Below are 22753 nucleotides of genomic sequence, written 5' to 3'. Positions count from 1 at the left end.
GGCTAGTTTTTAAAAACAACATGATGGAAGAATGAGAATTTTTCATTGGCTCAGCCATAAAAGTTAGTATTGTTTTATAGGCTCAATGACTAAAACAAATTATGCAGTGCTTGAAAGAAATTCAGTAGCAGTTGAGTAATAATTTCCATGAAGAAATTAGTCAGTGACATGTGGTATTGAAATCATGTGAACAAAAAGCTCAACAGCACTTATCATTAGACAAATGCAATCAAAACCACAACGAGATACCATCTCTTACCAGCCAGAATGGCCATTATTAAAAAGTAAAAAAATAACAGATGCTGGCAAGGTTGTGGAGAGAAAGGAACGCTTGTACACTGTTCGTAGGAGTGTACATTAGTTCAACCATTGTGGAAGACAGTGCAGCCATTCCTCAAATATCTCAAAACAGACCTACCATTTGACCAGCAATCCCATTACTGGATATATAACCAAAGGAATATAAATTATTATAAAGACACATGCACATGTATGTTTCTTGCAGCACCATTCACAATAGCAAAGACATGGAATTAACCTAAATGCCCATCAACAGTAGAATGGATAAAGAAAATGTGGTATGTATACACCATGGAATACTATGCAGCCATAAAAAATGAAATCATGTCCTTTGCAGCAACATGGATGGAGCTGGAGGCCATTATCCTTAGCAAACTAATGCAGGAACAGAAAAGCAAATACCACATGTTCTCACTTATAAGTGGGAGCTATGTTCACCCACATAGAGGGGAACAACACATACTGGGTCCTATGAGAGGGTGAAGGTAGGGAGGAAGGAAAGGATCAGGAAAAATAACTAATGGGTACTAGGCTTAATACCTAGGTGATGAAATAATCTGCGCAATAACCCCCCCATGACACAAGTTTACCTATATAACAAACCTGGAAATGTACCCCTGAACTTAAAATAAAAGATAAATAAATTTTTTAAAAAAGAAAAAAGGCAAAATAGCCAGACTCTCAGATAATTGCAGCCACGTTTGGATCATGTGATGACTTGTTACTTGTAATACTCATTCAAGGAAGAGAGGGCCTTGCCTTATTAACCTTTCACAGCAAATTAAGTTGTGTTAATGATAAATATATATATTTTGCTCAACAGATCAGTCCCATTGTACTTAATCTCACTGATAGCTCATACATTCAAAATTCTCAGAATTGACTTTCATAGTTCAAATGTTCTCTAAGGTAACTTTCTTACTTTTCTCTTATTACTTAGATGACACTGGATCAAAAATCCATCTGACTCAACAGGTAGACATGGCGGCACAGGTTGCCTCTGGAATGGCCTATCTGGAGTCTCGGAACTACATTCACAGAGATCTGGCTGCCAGAAATGTCCTCGTTGGTGAACATAATATCTACAAAGTAGCAGATTTTGGACTTGCCAGAGTTTTTAAGGTGGATTTAGTTTTGTTTTAATTAGTTTTTGTAATAGGTCAAAAGTCTAACAGTTAGTAGACCAATAGATATACTCTTATTCTTTCAAACAATGTTTCTCCAAGTTCTGTAGTCCATAAACTACTTCAGTAGTCCAAAGCCTTACAAACTACCTGCACCTTCCTATTTCTTAATCAAGGAGAAACAAAATAGAGAAAACAATGACCAACCAGATTGGAAAGTATGTACTTAAATTTATAGTTGAATTAATGATCTATTTTTCAGTTAGTACCAGTCACCTCTGTTTGCCTCTATTTCCTTTACAAAAGCAGTATACTTTGTGCAGTGTTAACCTAAACCACTATTACTCACTGTATGCCAGATTAATTTGCATGCTGCCAGAATTCTTCAGCAATCATTGGCTTTTTGATTTCCCCATTTTTACCTCAGTCTGAAAGATACTATATAGGAGATATAATATTAGGTGTTTTTCTCTTAAATTAATTTTACATTTCCACATTGTACCCTAAAAATATGGACATAGGGCATAAAACAACAAATAAATGATTCCCTTTTAATCTTCATGAATTCATCATTTTTTTCTTTTTGTAAATTAATTAGTACCCCAGTGAGTTTATATATTACTTTAAAACACTTGGATCCTACTTTTCATTATTAGCAAGTGGTTACATGGTAATTATCAAAGTCAGTGGCTTTTCAGTATCATCAGTAAATCAAACAATAGACTTTGCTTCCTTTTTTTTTTTTTTTTTGCTCAAGACCAGATGTGAAGCCAGAATCATCATGTATTAGTTCTCCAAATGTAGTAGAATGTTTCTTTCAGTGCTATTCTTGGCACATAGTAGGCTCTTAAATAATATTTTATTAATGACTTCCCACATATTTTTCAGTCTTGTATGCAAGATTCAGAATTTGCTACTGTAATTGTCAGTTGAACTAAGCTCATTTTGAATCTTTTCTCTCTAAATTTTGAAGTGAAGCAGATTATAGATGAAAGAGGTTAGCAAAAAAAAAATTGCTTTAACTCGGCCTGATTCCTTAATACATTAACAGGTAGATAATGAAGACATCTATGAATCTAGACACGAAATAAAGCTGCCGGTGAAGTGGACTGCGCCCGAAGCCATTCGTAGTAATAAATTCAGCATTAAGTCCGATGTATGGTCATTTGGAATCCTTCTTTATGAAATCATTACTTATGGCAAAATGCCTTACAGTGGTGAGTAATTAATTCTGAAGTGGACCTTTCTGCTGCATGTCACTTACTTAGGTGTGATTTTAACTGCTTTGCCCAGATTTAGAGGGCAGAGTTATGAGGCTGACCATACCATACCTGCGGGAGCTTGATAGATAAAATTTGATGATGATAATTTGCATTAATGAGGTGGTTTATTGCTTCCCTCTCCTTTGCTAGTGAATTGCAGTCTTATAGACATCACTTGCTGCAGGATTTAGTTTAATCTGTGTAACCTGAGAAGGGGATGGCAGACCTTAAATCTTTGCCAAGGAAATTGACTTACTTAGTAACCTAGAGTATAAATGGCTATAAGTTTAAGACTCTGACCTTTAACTTGTTTTTTTTTGTTGTTGTTGGTTTCGTTCTGTATTTTCAAGGTATGACAGGTGCCCAGGTAATCCAGATGTTGGCTCAAAACTATAGACTTCCGCAACCATCCAACTGTCCACAGCAATTTTACAACATCATGTTGGAGTGCTGGAATGCAGAGCCTAAGGAACGACCTACATTTGAGACACTGCGTTGGAAACTTGAAGACTATTTTGAAACAGACTCTTCATATTCAGATGCAAATAACTTCATAAGATGAACACTGGAGAAGAATATCAAATAATAAAGTAGCAAAACAAATTCAAATAATCCATTCCAAAATACAATGTTATCAACCAACTGCACAATCAGTTTATCCTGACATATTCAAGTGATAGGATAAAGTTGGCCATGTATTATGAAAAAGATTATTTGTGCATTTTATTGACTGGGCAACACTGCAGGACAGTCAAGGTGATATATAATTTCCTCACTGCCTGGTAAAATTAAGCACACTAAACCAAGTTATTTTTCTTTTTAAGAGATACTTACATTTCCATTTATTGTTTGAAATGCCGATCAAGAGAATCAACAGATGATAGTCCAATTTTTACTCAGTGACTGTTGTAGCATTTTCCTGTTTACTGATTAGAGTGGTTATTCATTATTCCTCAGATTGCTGAATCCCATCAGGCTGTTATTATGAAGGAATTTGATTGCTTTGCTGCACAGCAGGACCTGTGCTTTGAGATTTTTTTTTCTCTTTTAAAATATCCTGTAACTACAATGATGGTAAAGCCATGTTAAATGACTTGATTGTACTTGGAGTAATTGCACATTTTTTTCTATGCATAAAAAAATGATGCAGCTGTTGAGAAAACGAATTGAAGTCTTTTTCATTTTGCAGAAGGAAATGATGGAATTTTTCTGTACTTCAGTATGTGTCAACTGAGAGTCATATACATTAGTTTTAATCTCCTAATATTGAGAATCAGGTTGCTAAACGGTTGAGTTATTATCTATGGAAATGTGAGAAATGTCTAATAGCCCATAAAGTCTGAGAAATAGGTATCAAAATAGTTTAGGAAAATGAGAGGAGAACAGTAGGATTGCTGTGGCCTAGACTTCTGAGTAATTAATAAAGAAAAAGAAGTACCCTTTGGCCTACAGATCAGAGTTTTATTTATTTTTTATTTTTTACTTTTTATTATAGTTTAAGTTCTGGGGTGCATGTGCAGAATGTGCAGTTTTGTTACATAGGTGTACAAGTGCCATGGTGGTTTGCTGCACCCATCAACCCGTCGTCTACATTAGGCATTTCTCCTAGTGCTGTTCCTCCCCTAGCCCTCCATCCCCTGACAGGCCCCAGTGTGTGATGTTCCCCTCCTTGTGTCCATATGTTCTCATTGTTCAGCTCCCACTTATGAGTGAGAACGTGCTGTGTTTGGTTTTTTGTTCTTGTGTTAGTTTGTTGAGAATGATGGTTTCCAGCTTTATCCATGTCCCTGCAAAGGACATGAACTCATCCTTTTTTATGGCTGCATAGTATTCCATAGTGTCTATGTGCCACATTTTCTTTATCCAGTCTATCGTTGATGGGCATTTGGGTTGGTTCCAAGTCTTTGCTATTGTGAATAGTGCCACAATAAACATGCATGTGTCTTCATAGCAGAATGATTTATAAGCCTTTAGGTACATACCCAGTAATGGGATTGCTGAGTCAAATGGTATTTCTAGTTCTAGATCCTTGAGGAATTGCTACACTGTCCTCCACAATGGTTGAACTAATTTATACTCCCACCAACAGAGTAAAAGTGTAAATGTGTTCCTATTTCTCCACATCCTCTTTAGCATTCAAAACAGCATCCTGTTGTTTCCTGACTTTTTAATGATCACCATTCTAACTGGTGTGAGATGGTATCTCATTGTGGTTTTGATTTGGATTTCTCTAATGATCAGATGATGAGCTTTTTTTCATATGTCTGTTGGCTGCATAAATGTCTTCTTTTGAAATGTGTCTGTTCAAATCCTTCGCCCACTTTTTGATGGGGTTGTTTGTTTTTTTCTTTTAAATTTGTTTATGTTCCTTGTAGATTCTTGGTATTAGCCCTTTGTCAGATGGATAGCTTGCAAAAATTTTCTCCCATTCTGTAGGTTGCCTGTTCACTCTGATGATAGTTTCTTTTGCTGTCTAGAAGCTCTTTAGTTTAATTAGATCCCATTTCTCAATTTGGGCTTTTGTTGCCATTGGTTTTTGTGTTTTAGTCATGATGTCTTTTCCAATGCCTATGTCCTGAATGGTGTTGCCTAGGTTTTCTTCTAGGGTTTTTATGGTTTTAGGTCTTACGTTTAAGTCTTTAATCCATCTTGAGTTAATTTTTGTATAAGGTGTAAGGAAGGGGTCCAGTTTCAGTTTTCTGCATATGGCTAGCTAGTTTTCCCAACACCATTTATTAAATAGGGAATCCTTTCCCCATTGGTTGTTTTTGTAAGGTTTGTCAAAGATCAGATGGTTGTAGATGTGTGGTGTTATTTCTGAGGCCTCTGTTCTGTTCTGTTGGTCTAGATATCTGTTTTGGTACCACTACCATGCTATTTTGTTTACTGTAGCCTTGTAGTATAGTTTGAAGTCAGGTAGCATGATGCCTATAACTTTGTTCTTTTTGCTTAGAATTATCTTGGCTATGTGGGCTCTTTTTTGATTCCATATGAAGTTTAAAGTAGTTTTTTCCAATTCTGTGAAGAAAGTCAATGGTAGTTTGATGGGGATAGCACTGAATATATAAATTGCCTTGGGCAATATGGCCATTTTCACGATATTGATTCTTCCTATCCATGAGCATGGAATGTTTTTCCATTTATTTGTGTCCTCTCTTATTTCCTTGAGCAGTGGTTTGTAGTTCTCCTTGAAGAGGTCCTTTGCATCCCTTGTAAGTTGTAATCCTAGATATTTCATTCTCTTTGTAGCAATTGTGAATGGGAGTTCACTCATGATTTGGCTGTTTGTTATTGGTGTATAGGAATGGGTGTGATTTTTGCACATTGATTTTGTATCCTGAGACTTTGCTGAAGTTGCTTATCAGCTTAAGGAGATTTTGGGCTGAGATGGTGGGGTTCCCTATATATACAATCATATCATCTGCAAACAGAGACAATTTTACTTTCTGTTTTCCTATTTGAATACCCTTTATTTCTTTCTCTTGCCTGATTGCCCTGGCCAGAACTTTCAATACTATTTTGAACAGGAGTGGTGAGAGGGGGCATCCTTGTCTTGTGCCAGCTTTCAAAGGGAATGCTTCCAGCTTTTACCCATTCAGTATGATATTGGCTGTGGTTTTGTCTTAAATCTGTCATTTTTTTTGAGCTACGTTCCATCAATACCTAGTTTATTGAGAGTTTTTAGTATGAAGGGGTGTTGAATTTTATCAAATTTTCTGCATCTATTGAGATCATCATGTGGTTTTTGTCATTGGTTCTGTTTATGTGATGGATTGTGTTTATTGATTTGCGTATGTTGAACCAGCCTTGTGTCTCAGGGATGAAGCCAACTTGATCGTGGTGGATAAGCTTTTTGATGTGCTGCTGCACTCAGTTTGCCAGTATTTTATTGAGGATTTTTGCATGGATGTTCGTCAGGGATACTAGCCTGAAATTTTCTCTCTCTTTTTTTTTTTTGTTGTGTCTCTGCCAGGTTTTGGTTTCAGGATGATGCTGGCCTCATAAAATGAGTTAGGGAGGAGTCCCTCTTTTCCTATTGTTTGGAATAGTTTCAGAAAGAATAGTACTAGCTTTGTACCTCTTTGTACCTCTGGTAGAATTCGGCTGTGAATCTATCTGGTCCTGGACTTTTTTTGGTTGGTAGGCTATTAATTACTGCCTCAATTTCAGAACTTGTTATTGGTCTATTTAGGGATTCATCTTCTTCCTGGTTTAGACTTGGGAGGGTGTATGTTTGCAGGAATTTACCCATTTCTTCTAGATTTTCTAGTTTATTTGCTTAGAAGTATTTATTGTAATCTCTGATGGTATTTTGTATTTCTGTGGGATCGGTGGTGATCTCCGCTTTATCATTTTTTATTGTGTCTATTTGATTCTGCTCTCTTTTCTTCTTTATTAGTCTGGCTAGCATTCTATTTTGTTGATCTTTTCAAAAAATCAGATCCTGGATTCATTGATTTTTTGAAAGGTTTTTCATGTCTCTATCACCTTCAGTTCTGTTCTGATCTTAGTTATTTCTTGTCTTCTGCTAGCTTTTGAATTTGTTTGCTCTTGCTTCCCTAGTACTTTTAATTGTGATATTAGGGTATAGATTTTAGTTCTTTCCTGATTCCTCTTGTGGGCAGTTGGTGCTATAAATTCCCTCTACACACTGCTTTAAATGTGTCCCAGAGATTCTGGTATGTTGTGTTTTTGTTCTCATTGGTTTCAATGAACAACTTTATTTCTGCCTTAATTTTATTATTTACCCAGTAGCCATTCAGGAGCAGGTTGTTCAGTTTCCAAGTAGTTGTTAGGTTTTCTGTCAGTTTTAATCCTGAGTTCTAATTTGATTGCACTGTGGTCTTAGAGACTGTTTGTTATGACTTCCGTTCTTTTGCATTTGCTGAGGAGTGTTTTACTTCCAATTATGTGATCACTTTTAGAATAAGTGCGATGAGGTGCTGAGAAGAATGTATATTCTGTTGATTTGGGGTAGAGAATTCTGTAGATGTCTGTTAGGTCCACTTGGTCCAGAGCTGAGTTCAAGTTCTGAATATCTTTGTTAATTTTCTGTCTCATTTATCTGTCTAATATTGACAGCGGGCTGTTAAAATTTCCCACTATTATTGTGTGGGAGTCTAAGTCTCTTTGTAGTTCTCTAAGAACTTGCTTTATGAATCTGGGTGCTCCTGTATTGGGTGTATATATATTTAGGATAGTTAGCTATTCTTGTTGCTTTGATCTGTTTACCATTATGTAATGCCCTTCTTTGTCTCTTTTGATATTTGTTGATTTAAAGTCTGTTTTATCAGAGACTAGGATTGCAACCCCTGCTTTTTTTTTTTTCTGCTTTCCGTTTGCTTCGTAAATATTCCTCCATCCCTTTATCTTGAGCCTGTGTGTCTCTTTGCATGTGAGATGGGTCTCCTGAATACAGCACACTGATGGGTCTTGAGTCTTTATCCAATTTGCCATTCTGTCTTTTACTTGGGGCATTCAGCCTGTTTACATTTAAGGTTAGTATTGTTATGTGTGAATTTGATCCTGTCATATGATGCTAGCTGGTTATTTTGCCCGAAAGTTGATGCAGTTTCTTCGTATCCTCGATGATCTTTACAATTTGGTATGTTTTTGCAGTGGCTGGTATTGATTGTTCCTCTCTATGTTTAGTGCTTCCTTCAGGAGCTCTTTTAGGGCAGGCCTGGTGGTAACAAAATCTCTCAGCATTTGCTTGTCTGTAAAGGATTTTATTTCTCCTTTGCTTATGAAACTGAGTTTGGTTGGATATGAAATTCTGGGTTGAAAATTCTTTTCTTTAAGAATGTTGAATATTGGCCCCTACTCTATTCTGGCTTGTAAGGTGTCTGCAGAGAGATCCTCTGTTAGTCTGATGGGCTTCCCTTTGTGGGTAACCTGACCTTTCTCTCTGGCTGCCCTTAACATTTTTTCCTTCATTTCAACCTTGGTGAATATGACGATTATATGTCTTGGGGTTGCTCTGCTCGAGGAGTATCTTTGTGGTGTTCTCTGTATTTCCTTAATTTGAATGTTGGCCTGTCTTGCTAGGTTGGGGATGTTCTCCTGGATAATATCCTGAGGAGTGTTTTCCAACTTGGTTCCATTCTCCCCGTCACTTTCAGGTACACCAATCAAACGTAGACTTGGTGTTTTCACATAATCCCATATTTCTTGGAGGCTTTGTTAGTTCCTTTTCACTCTTTTTTCTCTAATCTTGTCTTCTCCTTTATTTCATTAAGTTGATCTTCAATCTTTGATATCCTTTCTTGTGCTTTATCGACTTGGCTATTGATAATTGTGTATGCTTCATGAAGTTCTCATGCTGTATTTTTCAGCTCCATCAGGTCATTTATGTGCTTCTCTATACTTGTTATTCTAGTTAGCAATTCCTCTAATCTTTTTACAATGTTCTTAACTTCCTTGCATTGGGTTAGAACATGCTCCTTTAGCTTGGAGGAGTTTGTTATTACCCACCTTCTGAGGCCTACTTCTATCCATCCATCAAACTCATTCTCCATCCAGTTTTATTCCCTTGCTGGCAAGGAGTTGTGATCCTTTGGAGGAGAAGAGGCATTCTGTTTTTTTGAATTTTCAGCTGTTTTGCACTGGTTTCTCCTCATCTTCCTTGATTTATCTACTTTTGGTCTTTGATCCTGCTAATGTTTGGATGGGGTCTCTGAGTGGACATACTATTCCTTTCTGTTGGTTAGTTTTCCTTCTAAGAGTTAGTGCCCTCTGCTGCAGGTCTGCTGGAGTTTGCTGGAGGTCCACTCCAGATGCTGTTTGCCTTGGTGTCACGAGTGGAGGCTGCAGAACAGCAAAGATTGCTGCCTGTTCTTTCCTCTGGAAGCTTCGTCCCAGAGGGGCACCCACCGGATGCCAGCCAGAGCTCTCCTGTATGAGGTGTCTGTTGGCCTCTACTGGGAGATATCTCCCAATCAGGATAAACGAGGGTCAGGGACCCACTTGAGGAGGCAGTCTGACTCTTACCAGAGCTCGAGCACTGTGCTGGGAAATCCACTACTCTCTTCAGAGCTGTCCGGCAGGGATATTTAAGTCTGCTGAAGCTGCTCCCATATCCACCCCTTCCCACAGGTGCTCTGTCCCAGGGAGATGGGGTTTTATCTATTAGTCCCTGACTGCCTTTTTTTTAGAGATGCCCTGCCCAGAGAGGAGGAATCTAGAGAGGCAGTCTGGCCAGAGTGGCCTTGCTGAGCTGAGGTGGTGGGCTCTACCCAATTCGAACTCCCAGGCAGCTTTGTTTAGACTGTGAGGGTAAAATGCCTACTCAAGCTTCAGCAATGGCAGACGGCCCTCCTCCCTCCAAGCTCGAGTGTCCCAGGTCGACCTCAGACTGCTGTGCTTGCAATGAGGATTTCAAGCCAGTGAATCTTAGCTTGCTGGGCTCCGTGGGGGTGGGACCCACCAAGCTAGACCACTTGGCTCCCTGGCTTCAGCCCCCCTTCCAGGGGAGTGAATGGTTCTGCCTTGCTGGCATTCCAGGCACCACTGGGGTATGGAAAATAAAACTCCTGCAGCTAGTTCAGTGTCTGCCCAAATGGCTGCCCAGTTTTGTGCTTGACACCCAGGGCCCCAGTGGCGTAGGCACCGGAGGGAATCTCCTGGTCTGCGGGTTTCAAAGACCATGGGTAAAGTGCAGTATCTGGGCCGGAGTGCACCGTTCCTCAGGTACAGTCCCTCATGGCTTCCCTTGGGTAGAGGAGGTAGTTCCCTGACCCCTTGTGCTTCCTGGGTGAGGTGACACCCCACCCTGTTTCAGCTGGCCCTCCATGGGCTGCACCCACTGTCCACCCAGTCCCACTGATATGAACTGGGTACCTCAGTTGGAAATGCAGAAATCACCCGCCTTCTGCGTTGATCTCACTGGGAGCTGCAGACCAGAGCTGTTCCTATTCGGCCATCTTGCCAGCAATCAGACCAGAGTTTTAAATGGACTACAAAATAGGTCAAACTCTATTTCAGAACTAGAGGCTGGGAATAATGTCCAAACTTGGTTATGAAAGTTTTTTTTTTTGGTCTGGTAGGATAAGAGGGTTTTTACTCATCTTAAGTTTGAATTAAACTTTGTAACAAAGTTATTGTTTTTTTAAACAATGCATGTATCAAATTATCTGTCTCATTAGATAACTAGGTAGACTTTTCCAAGATGGTTTCAAAATCAAATATATATTCAAAGATCTTCCAGTGTAAAGCAATAGGAATGAAACAAGCCATGAGAAAGCAGAATATTTTGAGTATATTCTCATGCCTTTCTTTAAAGGAGAAGCACCTATCTAAACAGTTACAGAAACCCAAATTCAAAGTAGATTAAACAAGAAGTAAATTTGTAAACTCTTTTAACTGGGAGACAGGAAGTAGGGAGGGCTCCAGGCACAATATCATTAGCAGTTCAATGTGAACGAAGACCCATGTCCTTTCCAAGCCTCCCTCTGCCATCAGCATTGCCCTCCTTCCCAGGGTCACAGATGGCTATCAATGGCAAAACTGGGGTTCCGCATTCTCTTCTCCTCATCTGGCAAGAGAAAATGGGAAATCTCTATTCCAAGCTTGGATTAAAAATTATTTTCATTTTTGTGTTCCAGCAAACTTGGGTCCTATGCCCAGCCATGGACCAAAAATAGGCTTAATGTGAATGTTATGTGCTGATTGGATTAAAATAAGTTCTGACTCTGAATCTGGGAATGTGGTCACCTTCCTCAGAGACAAGTTGAGAGGTTGGCTTATCTGAATAAAAGCAGAGAATATGAGATGCTGGAGAGGTGTTAATTAAGGAGAACATTCCCTGAGATGAATTAACGGTTAGAATTATCTATCTCTGTATCTATCTATCCACCCATCTATCATCATCATCACCTCATCTCCCTCCTTTCTCTCTCTCTAAATATATACATGCGGGTATGTGAGTGTGTATATATTTATTTTTTTGTGTGTTTATATGGTGTGTGTGTGTGTGTATTCCAGGCAGATGTGTGCATATATACCCAAACTTTCCTGATGACCTTGAAATTAAATGGGTCATGTGAAGCTAAAGATTATAGAACCCCTTGATTCCTTTATAAACAGAAAGTATTTCTAAGATAAGATCAACACTAATCTTTCAAATTAGTTGACTGTGTATAGAACAACTTGTTTATTTAAAGTCATCTAGTCTAATGCAATCAAGGAGTAAATTATAAATAACCAGTTAGCATAAATGGAAAGAAAATAGTTCCTTTTCTTTGAATTCATTTCATGTTTAATTTTTCTTGCGCACATATAGAAATGAATAGAAATATTCCCATTTCAATGTGCAAATTCAGCCACTATATAGTTTGTTTCTTTTTAGTAGCTAATAATAATAAATTTTTAAGTAAGATCTGATTTTGAAATATGAAAAGAAGTTTATCCTTTCCTGTTTTAATACCACCTGATACCCGTTTAACTTACTGTGTTTGATTCTTGGGGACATTTATGTTCAAGGTTCTGTCAAAGCAATCTGTTATTCTTGTTTTTACCTGATGGATCATGGAGAAAAATAATGGATTCAGTTATGAGAAACAGTAATAGATTTTTTTAACTGCCATAAATTTCTCTCCCTGTATTAAATAAAAGGATCAGGAAAAGATAAGTTGAATTTTCCTACAATGAGCCAGCTCTTCTTAAACTTACCTCCCATAAATTGTAGCAAAGCACTTTTCATATAATGTTTTATTTATGTAATTCAGTTATTTGGAGATGGTGGTGAGGGATGTGAGTACATCATTTCATGTTGTATTTCAAATCTCTTTTGACAGAAACCCTAAGAATTTGCAATAAAGGAAATTCAATGTTCCATTAAGTTTTTCTTTTTCTTTTTTTTTAAAAAGAGGGTAAGGAAGGAAATAAGGGAATAGATTTAAGTTACCTAAGGTCAAAAGAGGCACAGGGTAGACTCTGAATAGTTGTGGAACCTGAATATTTTGTCATCAAAAACAAAGTTAAAGTCAGAGTGACCAGGAATCTGCAAACTGGCTGTGGGAATGGGTTGACTTAAATGACAAAGAACTAGCCTGTGGGGTAACATCAGGCTAGGCTCACCCTCAGCTTCTACCCACAATATCTGTATGATGACCGTGTGGATCTAATGAACCAGGAGGGGCCCAAACCCTTCCGACTCTGTGGAGGCCTAAAGGAAACTGTTGCCATTGGAAGGATGCCATACCACTACCCAGCTGGAGCTTCCTGAAGGAAGCAGAGCCCAGCTGGTGTTCCATGGATTGTTAAGCATATGCCATACCTACAATCACTTTTTTCATGGTCTGGTTGAGCATATGATTTCTGAACCAAATAGCCTTTCGGGTATTGTGTCATTGGTGACTCATTATGATTCTTTACAAAGACACATTATGTGAGCTAGAATGGTGATGATTTGGGTACCTTATTCAAATTGCATCATCATTTAATTCAAGAGAAAGGCCATTCTTAAAGTAAAAGTAAATGAGGTTTGTACACCTGGGTATTGGAATTGCCAGTGGGCTGATCTGACAATGTTTGATTCTTGTTTTTTCTGGAATTATTATGTAGAAGATTCAGTCTATAATCTTCAACATGATGCAAATATTCAGTGTCATAGGATCAAAAAAATGCTGGAAAGTATCTAAAAATCTTTTAAATTCATATCTTAATTTTCAGTGTTATCCTCTTACTGCCTACATTCCCCCACTAAACTCTTTTAGATTTTTCTCTGCTTTTGTTAGGAAAGTGATGTTAGTAGGCCTCTCAAGTTATTTATGAAATTTAGAAATATACTGGAGAACAAAGTAGTATATAAACCCTGAATTTCAAAAGCCTTAACAAGTTTAGCTTCAATCTACATTCAGATGACACTATCTACAGAGATGTTATAAGATTAAATTACAAGAAAAGAGATGCCCAATTATTTCCATTTACTCTTCTTGCCTAGGTAGTTAATTTATCTATTATTCATTTGAAGCAACAGACATCAATGTAACATCTTTTTCATTTTCATGGAGAATAATCAGCTTTTCCAGAAAAGGGTGCTATATCTCAAACACACCTCAAGTGTCCAGTTGGAAGTATTACCATGCAGAGGATTCAAGTCATATTACCTAATAACCAGAAGTTGTATGTTGGGAAAAAGTGGTTAAAAGCAACTAAAACTGCCCTGTTTGGAAGAAACTAAATATTGCTTTATAATGATTTTCTGATATTTTAGAATAGAGGCTTCAATTATACTATTTGTGAAAAAGAAAACTGCTTGGTATTAACCAAGTTACATTTAATTTTTATGGTCCACAAAATTTCAGAGTAAAAATATATCATAGCTTTTAATCAATTTTCAAAATCTATATTTAATTATTGATTCAAAAAATAAGAAATAAAATCAATTAGCCAGATTTGTATACTTTAAAGCTACCACAGTGAGATTTTTCTCTTAAAAACATGCATGTTTTTATATTGTATTCTTTAATATTTATATTGTACAGTTACATGTGACACATATTACATATGACTAATTTATATGTAGCAACAGGGATTAAGGAAGACCTCTTTTAATTGTACCACTTGTTATAATGCTATTATTTACCCTGATTCAAATGTAACTACTTACAATTTTTAAACATTTTTATTTCTGTATTCTTTAAAATATTAAGGCAATGGTTTTTCTTGAAATTATATTTTGCCCTATGTATTCTATTTTTATTCACACTGGATTTGTTTATTATGATAATTATATCAAAGTGATTATTTTTACCTTGACTTTTAAAAGTCAACTGTTTCAGAAGTCAAGTTGATTGTGGATCTAAAATATAAATTCAATGTGTTCATAGCAAGTGAAATGTCTCCTCAGTTGACTATGTTAAGAGTTTGCATTTGTATGATGAAGAAAGTAAGTCTGTGAATCCAGGGGATATGATCTTGCTGATGCCATTTACTGCATATCATCTGCTTCATGTCACCTTTCTCAAAGTCCCAGGCTAATGGAGAAACCTCCAGCTTAGACGTTGTTGGTTGCTGTGGCAGTAGGAACGAAAGCTCTAGCGGATCTTATGTTGGCAGTTCCATCCTTGGACCCAAAAGATACACATGTCTCTTTTGCTCCCACTCATTGGCCACAATTACGTGGCTTCACCCAGACACAAGGAATGATGGATATACAATCTTACCATGTACCCAGACATAGAGCTCTCCAGAAATACTCACTAAGTAGCACTAAAGCCTGTTGCACTGTGATAAAACAAACTCTAAGTGAGGCTGAGTGGTGGAAGGTCACAAGTACTCAGTTATCCATTTCTTCTTCATTAATTATTATATTTATTCATTCAGCATATATTGATTGCTTACTAAGTAGAAGTATTGAACTAAATGTTTGGATATAATTGTTAACAGAGAAATACACCCTGTTTTTCTCTAAGCTTACTATCAGGGGAGACCAACTGGGCATGTGAATCTTAGCTCACAAACCTACATGCACACTTTTTACCTTCTTGTTTTCCTCCTAAGAATTAAATTATCGTCTAAGGATCCATTCTCACTTTCCTCCTTAGTAGCAGAACCAGCTGAAAGATCACACTGCCCTCCCTCTTTTGCAGCTAGAGGTTGCGAAAGATATGTAAGAGAAAGTTGGTTTGCAGGACTTCTAGGAAGACTTTGTATGGTAAACAGCTGGCATGGGCTGTTCTTTGTCTTTTTCTCCTTTGTTAAGTCTTAAGCCTTAACCCTGGCAGCCATCTTAGATCATGAGGAACACTTAGAGATGGAAGTCACTTCTTTTTTTTTTTTTTTTTTGAGACGAAGTCTCGCTCTGTCACCCAGGCTGGAGTGCAATAGCAGGATCTCAGCTCACTGCAACCTCTGCCTCCTGATTTCAAGTGATTCTCCTGCCTCAGCCTCCCAAGTAGTTGGGATTACAGGCGCACGCCACCACACCCCGCTAATTTTTTTGTATTTTAGTAGTGACGGGCTTTCACCATGTTGTCCAGGCTGATCTCGAACTCCTGAGCTCAGGCAATCCACCCGCCTTGGCCCCCCAAAGTGCTGGGATTACAGGCGTGAGACACTGTGCCCGGCCCGGAAGTCACTTCTAAGTAGGGTGTGGGTCATTGATGAAAGGGAAGTTGCCATGCCATCCTTGGATTGCTGACCTCAGGAATTCTAGTATTGGAGGGCTGAAATGCTATGCTATTTAAGAAACTGTGATGTCTAATCTCTATTTCTAGAGACTGGCACACCCAATTTCTGAATAACCATTATCTACTTAAAATCTTAATTCTGCCAGGTATTGGAAAATAAATGTTATTTCTAGCATTTTTCCCTAAGTGCTATGTGCCTTTAGCATGTTAAGGCTTTGGGGCAGGAGGAATTGTCTGGTGCCAGTATCATGTCATTACCTGTCTATGTGGCTATCTGCTGAGATGTCTTCTCTCCCAATTGAAGTGAATGTGGCCTCAACTCTTTCTAATCCATTTCTATATCCTTATGTAGTCCAAAGGAAGAATTCAACCCCTCTGCCTAAATGCTCCCACAACCAGGAGCTCTTCTCCCCTCTACCATGCCATATGTGAGAAAGTACTTGGAAGCTTTCCTCCTCTCAGTCTCTACTCGGGAATGAACATAGGTACCCTCTGCTCTCAGATTCCCCCACCTCACCCAGAAGTCCTCCCATTCTTCCTCTTCACATTGCAGAGCAGGGCTTACCAAACTGTGAATGTTCCTTTAACTCCATTCTTCCCTTTGCACTTGAATCTTTAGTCTTTTATGATGCTGAACTTAGGTGGGGTGGACCAGAAGACTGATAAATTCATTTCAAAAGCCTTGGATTTTAAAACTCTAACGACAAGAATTTGACTTGTGTTTTCCTATTTTTCAACCGTAATAATCCTCCCTTTAGATGATAGAGCCTCATAGTCTAGTAGTCCAAAGTGGGAGGACTAAAGCATAACAGAAAATACCTGGGAAAAACATTAGCTAATATCTTAAAATAGTATCCTGCAACATATGGAAGTTAAACAAAAGTCACACAGAAAGTACTTAAGTAGGTTATGCTGAGTATTATAGAGGAGAAATGTGGGATGCTGTGGGAGTGAATAACAAATACCCCTAACTGGTCCTGGGGGTTGGGGAAAAATGAAGAAAGTGGTGATTACCTGTGGTCTTACGGATGAAAAGCTTATTAAGTACCTCTAGTCCGAAGGTATGCATGGCAAAGACATAGACCCAGTTTGATGGGAGTGTGGGAGTGAGGGGGAAAGTACTCACATTAAGGCTGGCCAGGCATGTCCAGTCCCAATCATAGAGGTTGGTATAGTTGAGATTAATAATCAGAATCTTAATCCTACTGGGCAGTCACTGAAAACCTTGAAATTGTTAATATTGAGAGGTGACAGTGTGCTGGCAGCCCTCACAGCCCTTGCTTGCTCTCAGCGCCTCCTCGGCCTTGGCGCCCACTCTGGCTGTGCTTGAGGAGCCCTTCAGCCCGCCACTGCACTGTGGGAGCCCCTTCCTGGGCTGGCCGAGGCCAGCGCCGGCTCCCTCAGCTTGCGGGGAGGTGTGGAGGGAGAGGCACGGGCGGGAACTGGGGCTGCGCGCGGCACTTGCGGGCCAGCATGAGTTCCGGGTGGGCGTGGGCTCGGTGGGCCCCACACTCCGAGCTGCCAGCCGGCCCCGCCCACCCCGGGCAGTGAGGGGCTTAGCACCTGGGCCAGCAGCTGCTGTGCTCGACTTCTCGCTGGGCCTTAGCTGCCTCCCTGCGGGACAGGGCTGGGTACCTGCAGTCCGCCATGCTTGAGCCTCCCCTCCCTGCCGTGGGCTCCTGTGCTGCCGAAGCCTCCTAGAGGAGCGCCGCCCCCTGCTCCAGGGCGCCCAGTCCCATTGACCACCCAAGGGCTGAGGAGTGCGGGTGCAGGGCACAGGACTGGCAGGCAGCTCCACCTGCAGCCCTGGTGCGGGATCCGCATGGTGAAGCCAGCTGGGCTCCTGAGTCTGGGGGGGACTTGGAGAACCTTTATGTGTAGCAAAGGGATTGTAAATACACCAATTGGCACTCTGTATTTAGCTCAAGGTTTGTAAACACACCAATCAGCAACCTGTGTCTAGCTCAGGGTTTGTGAATGCACCAATGGACACTCTGTATCTAGCTACTCTGGTGGGGACTTGGAAAACCTTTATGTCTAGCTAAGGGATTGTAAATACACCAATCGGCACTCTGTATCTAGCTCAAGGTTTGTAAACACACCAATCAGCACCCTGTGTCTAGCTCAGGGTTTGTGAATGCACCAATGGACACTCTGTATCTAGCTACTCTGGTGGGGACTTGGAGAACCTTTGTGTGGACACTCTGTATCCAGCTTATCTAGTGGGGATGTGGAGAACTTTTGTGTCTAGCTCAGGGATTGTAAACGCACCAATCAGCACCCTGTCAAAACGGACCAATCAGCTCTGTAAAACAGACCAATCGGCTCTCTGTAAAATGGACCAGTCAGCAGGATGTGGGTGGGGCCAGATAAGAGAATAAAAGCAGGCTGCTGGAGCCAGCAGTGCCAACCCACTTGGGTCCCCTTCCACACTGTGGTGGCTTTGTTCTTTCGCTCTTTGCAATAAATCTTGCAGCTGCTTACTCTTTGGGTCCACACTGCCTTTATGAGCTGTAACACTCACCACGAAGGTCTGCAGCTTCACTCCTGAAGCCAGTGACACCACGAACCCACAGGGAGGAACGGACAACTCCAGACGCGCCACCTTAAGAGCTGTAACACACACCGCGAAGGTCCGCAGCTTCACTCCTGAGCCAGCGGGACCACGAACCCACCAGAAGGAAGAAACTCCGAACACATCCGAACATCAGAAGGAACAAACTCCGGACATGCGGACGTGCTGCCTTTAAGAACTGTAACACTCACCGCGGGGGTCCGTGGCTTCATTCTTGAAGTCAGTGAGACCAAGAACCCACCAATTCCGGACACAATATGACCTAATTTGGACCTTAAAATATTATTTTATTTAAAGTATGGCTTTGATGAGGATAAGAATGGATATGGAGAGATAATTTAGGAGGATGGATTGTCTGGGACAGAGGTAATAGTGGGTCAGCTTAGTGGAAGGCAGGAGATAATGAAAACAATGATGCACGTGAGACATTTGGAGGTGGAAATAGCAGAACTTGCCAACTGTTTGGCTATGTGGGCCAGGAAGAATTTTGTATCAAGGATGTCCTCCAGGAGTAATTAAAATATGGGACTACAGAAAGGAAGCTGGTGGGTAGTGGTGATCATAGGAGCTTGTTAGTTAATCAGTTTAAGATGTTATGAAACATTTAATTTGAGATGTTAACTAAAGACTGCTGTTAGCTTTTGGCAACGTGGAGGCCCTAAAGAAGAGCATCTTCACCTGAGAAGTGGGATCAACAGTAGACTGCAGTGGGTTGAGGCACAAGTGAGAGATATGAGGTTGGGGGCAACATTTATTGGACTGACAACTTTTTCCAACATGGAGCTGTGAAGGTGAGAGGAGACATAACTAACTGTGGATTTGAAATTCAGAGAGTGTGTGTGTGTGTGTGTGTGTGTGTGTGTGTGTTTGTGTTTCTAAAAATGGGAGAGACTAGGTCTCGTTTGAATGCTCTATAAATGATTGCCAGAGGTTATTTTGGCCAAAATAGAATACATAGAATAATGTAGGAACGATTAGCGACTCAAATCTGAAAGAATAACTAACTGCTATCTTGCTTATTGAATTTGTATGGATTGCATAATATAGGCCTTCTTTGTTAAACAAAATTTCTTTGCCTTAGGGGAATTTAAGCCTGGAATATAGTAAAAACGTATTTTGAACGAATACATCTCCTATTCCAGGACTAACCATATACTGTTGTAATAAGAGTTTCACGGTGACATTTTCTTACCTGTTCCCAAACATTAATCTAGTTTGCTAATATTCTGAGAGTAAGCAGTTTGCTTTTCTTTAGAAATATGTTTTATCTAGACTAGAGAAACAGGTAAAAAAAGAAAAATTTCAACTAAATCCAAGTAAAATATCTTTTCATTTTTCTTGAATGTGGATGTTAGGTCTAATTGAAACAATATGGCTTATTGCAGATGAAGTATGAAATCAATTGGAATATGTTAAAACAGTGTCAAAGAGGTAACAAGAAGCTGAAGTTTTAATGTGTCAGAGAGAAGATATTTGAATCATCCCAAATAATGTAATTATAAGAAAAAATAAAAGGGAAAAGGAAGGAAAAACAAAACAAAGAAAAGCAAGGCTATTTTAAGAAAACATATCATCAAAGTCTTTGGAGAAATGTTTCTTCTTTTATCTGGTTAATTGGCTTATGAATAATGCAGAAGTGTTCTTATTTGGCTTTAACATATCCTTAGTTCAAACCCTAAGTTTTGGGGGCTGAGTCAGACAGAAGTGATCTTGCAATAAAATCTTCCTTGGGCATTATCTTCATCAATCTATTTTCATAGAACTGCAGAATTTTAGAACTGATAGGAACCTTGGAGATCATGTAGTCAGGCTATCAGAAGCTCTTTCCTCTTATGGAATGAAACTCGGAAACAAAAATAATAACAAGCAAGGGATATTTAGTAATTCAAGGGACATTTTTCTTCAAATGAGTCTGCTTCATAGACTCTCTAAATCCTAAAGAAATGGCATAAATAAGGTTGTCTCGAGTTGTTTTTTCCCTGTATTTTAGAGAAACTTATGGTGCCTAATTTAGAGAATTGCAAAGATAAAATTCAAGATTTGATTTTATGGCTGCACATTACAAATATTGTAAAACATGTATGATGTGCAATGTTGTGCAAATGGGGATGGGTACCAACATCAAGTAATAGCAAAAATTAGAGCAACAGAGAAATTAATTTCAGGAGTTCTCAAGCTGACCAGCAGATGGGGGCCCAGATTGCTGCCAAACACTTTATGACTAGAAGAAAAAAGAAAAGGACTTTAGAAATAATCTAAAATTCTGATATCATATTCAGTGCATTAAAAAAATACTGAAAATGTGCTCCCTTAATTTTAAGTACCTATGCTCACATCTGCAATGAAGGCATTGATTATAGATTACAACACAGTGCCCTACATTTTAGAAAAAATCACCAAACTCTAATTATCAAAATAACTGAGTATTCCTCACCAAAACAGAGTTAATAGCATATAGCCCTCATGGATTTTCCTTTTTTACTATGGAGATTCTAATATTTCAGTTCTTATTTTTATATGTGTTTTTATGATGCATATTGAAGATCTTCCCACATGCCCAATTATATTTCAAATGCGTTGAAATGCTCTTTATATATCTTTGCTCTCTTTCTTTGCTTATTCACTCTTTTAACAAAGAAATATGAATAGACCTCTGTGAAATTAATTTTTTTTAATTACAGGCATTTGAATTATTATTAACACAAAAAGTAAAACATTTTTAATACTAACTCAAAACTGACAACTAATCATAGTTCAATTTTTTCAATCATAGGAGTCTTAAATTATTACACCAGTGAAAAACTGCACAATTTTTTTCCCACTGTGCTTTAGAACTTTTACATCAGGAAACAGTGAAAATGATATGTTGTTTGTGGCATTAACTCTACTTAATTTGGAACCTTAGAATAATTTTATTTTCTTCCATTAAACCCTTAATGCATTTCAGCATAAAATTTAAGTATATTAATATGTCAAATATTGATTTTGTGTTAACACTTTAAGACTGTCTAAATTCCATAGATACTTTTTGGTGGATCTGAAAACTAGTTGATCTGTACTTTATTATCTGCTCAATATTAGGATTATAAATCAATGTGTCCAATAAAGAAGAATTATGTCCTTCAGGTTCATTCTATCCTGATAAACAAATTTCTAATGAGATGAAGATGTAGAAAGATTTCTGTACTTTTTCTGCACAAATGATACAATTATATTTTCTCACATTTTTGACATTGCTTGGTTAAATTCTGGCAGTCTCATGTCCATGTGTCCTGATAGCAAGAAGATTTTAAGAAAGAAAAGTACTACTTGGTTAATGCTGGAAAAAATGTCAATGGAAAGTTGACTTCATATCTGGTTTGTCTTATTTTTTCTGGGGGTAAAAAAAGATGCAAATATGTGGAATGTTAGAATCCCAATATGGTTCTGAGACACTGCTGGGCAAAGAAAGTTTTGGTTTTGGGCCTATTTAGGAGAACATTTGATTTACCTACAGAGTAAGCTTTCAGTAACACTTTTATAACTACTAAGTAGTTGCAGGGGAATATGAAGGCAGCAGAAAAGGAAAGGGTGAATGTTCTCTGAGGAATTGAGGAATTTTCTGCTTTCTGACTTCTGCAGGGATTGTTCCATTTTCTCTACTTCATTCTTTCCTGTGTTTGGCATAGGGTAGAAATGGGATCCCATGAAAAAAAAGAAGAAAGGGAACCTGGAAGAAGAAAAAAACGTAGCTAAGCAGAGATGGTGAGGTCGTGGGAGAAAACTCATTCTTCCCTCTTGAGACTACATAGTTAGATTTACAGCATCTATTTCAGTCTTAGCCAAAGATTTACTGACAGGCCTTTGTCAAATCATATCACTTAATTTTATAAGCATTTTTTTCTCTTGGTAAAATATTGTTGTTAGTATTTATGAATTGCAATGAGGATTTCATGAATATAAAGCTATGAATATTTCATGAAGGTCTTGAGATATTTGGATCTAAGTATGTGTTATCAAATATAGCCAACTCTCAAATACCACTTAGTGGGTTATGTGTGAGGAACTTAGTTCTGCACTGATATTCCCTTGCCACATAGCATATTTTTGAGCTGTCTCCTTTCACAAGTTCGTCAGTGTGTAGTTAAGAAAAGCAATGTAATTTAATTTTAGTCTGGGCAGTATATCTCCTGCTGTGAAGGTTGAGATATAAGGAGGTGGGTGAGTGCTGGTGGTGGAAATGCTTTGGGCTTTCATTCACTCTTCAATCCAACACTTATTGAGCATCTGCTCTGTGCTAGGGACTGGGTAGCATTGGGAATAAAAATATGAATAACAGAGGAAGACAGTGTGGTTAAGTGGTTAAGCTTTGGAGCTAGA

The 22753-nt window shown here is 38.7% G+C and overlaps 1 protein-coding gene across 4 annotated transcripts in view; it reads left to right on the top strand.

The window, feature by feature from the left end:
- The window catches only part of FRK (fyn related Src family tyrosine kinase), a 163196-nt gene extending 150678 nt beyond the window's left edge, over positions 1-12518 (top strand). For 3 of the 4 annotated variants that reach the window (XM_063813368.1, XM_063813369.1, XM_063813370.1), the window contains exons 7-9: positions 1241-1422; positions 2476-2641; positions 3037-4137. In XM_063813368.1, the coding sequence (XP_063669438.1) occupies positions 1241-1422; positions 2476-2641; positions 3037-3248 (560 nt within the window). In that variant the 3' untranslated portion in view covers positions 3249-4137. Of the gene's footprint in view, positions 1-1240; positions 1423-2475; positions 2642-3036 lie in introns of all 4 variants that reach the window. The other variant, XM_518702.8, reaches the window with a different exon arrangement.
- Positions 12519-22753: the final 10235 nt, after the last annotated feature.

The sequence above is a fragment of the Pan troglodytes genome, chromosome 5, assembly GCF_028858775.2.
Source record: "Pan troglodytes isolate AG18354 chromosome 5, NHGRI_mPanTro3-v2.0_pri, whole genome shotgun sequence".
Taxonomy (NCBI): Eukaryota; Metazoa; Chordata; class Mammalia; order Primates; family Hominidae; genus Pan; species Pan troglodytes.
The sequence above is the reverse complement of the archived record's forward strand: the minus strand, read 5'-3'. Positions and strand labels throughout refer to the sequence as shown.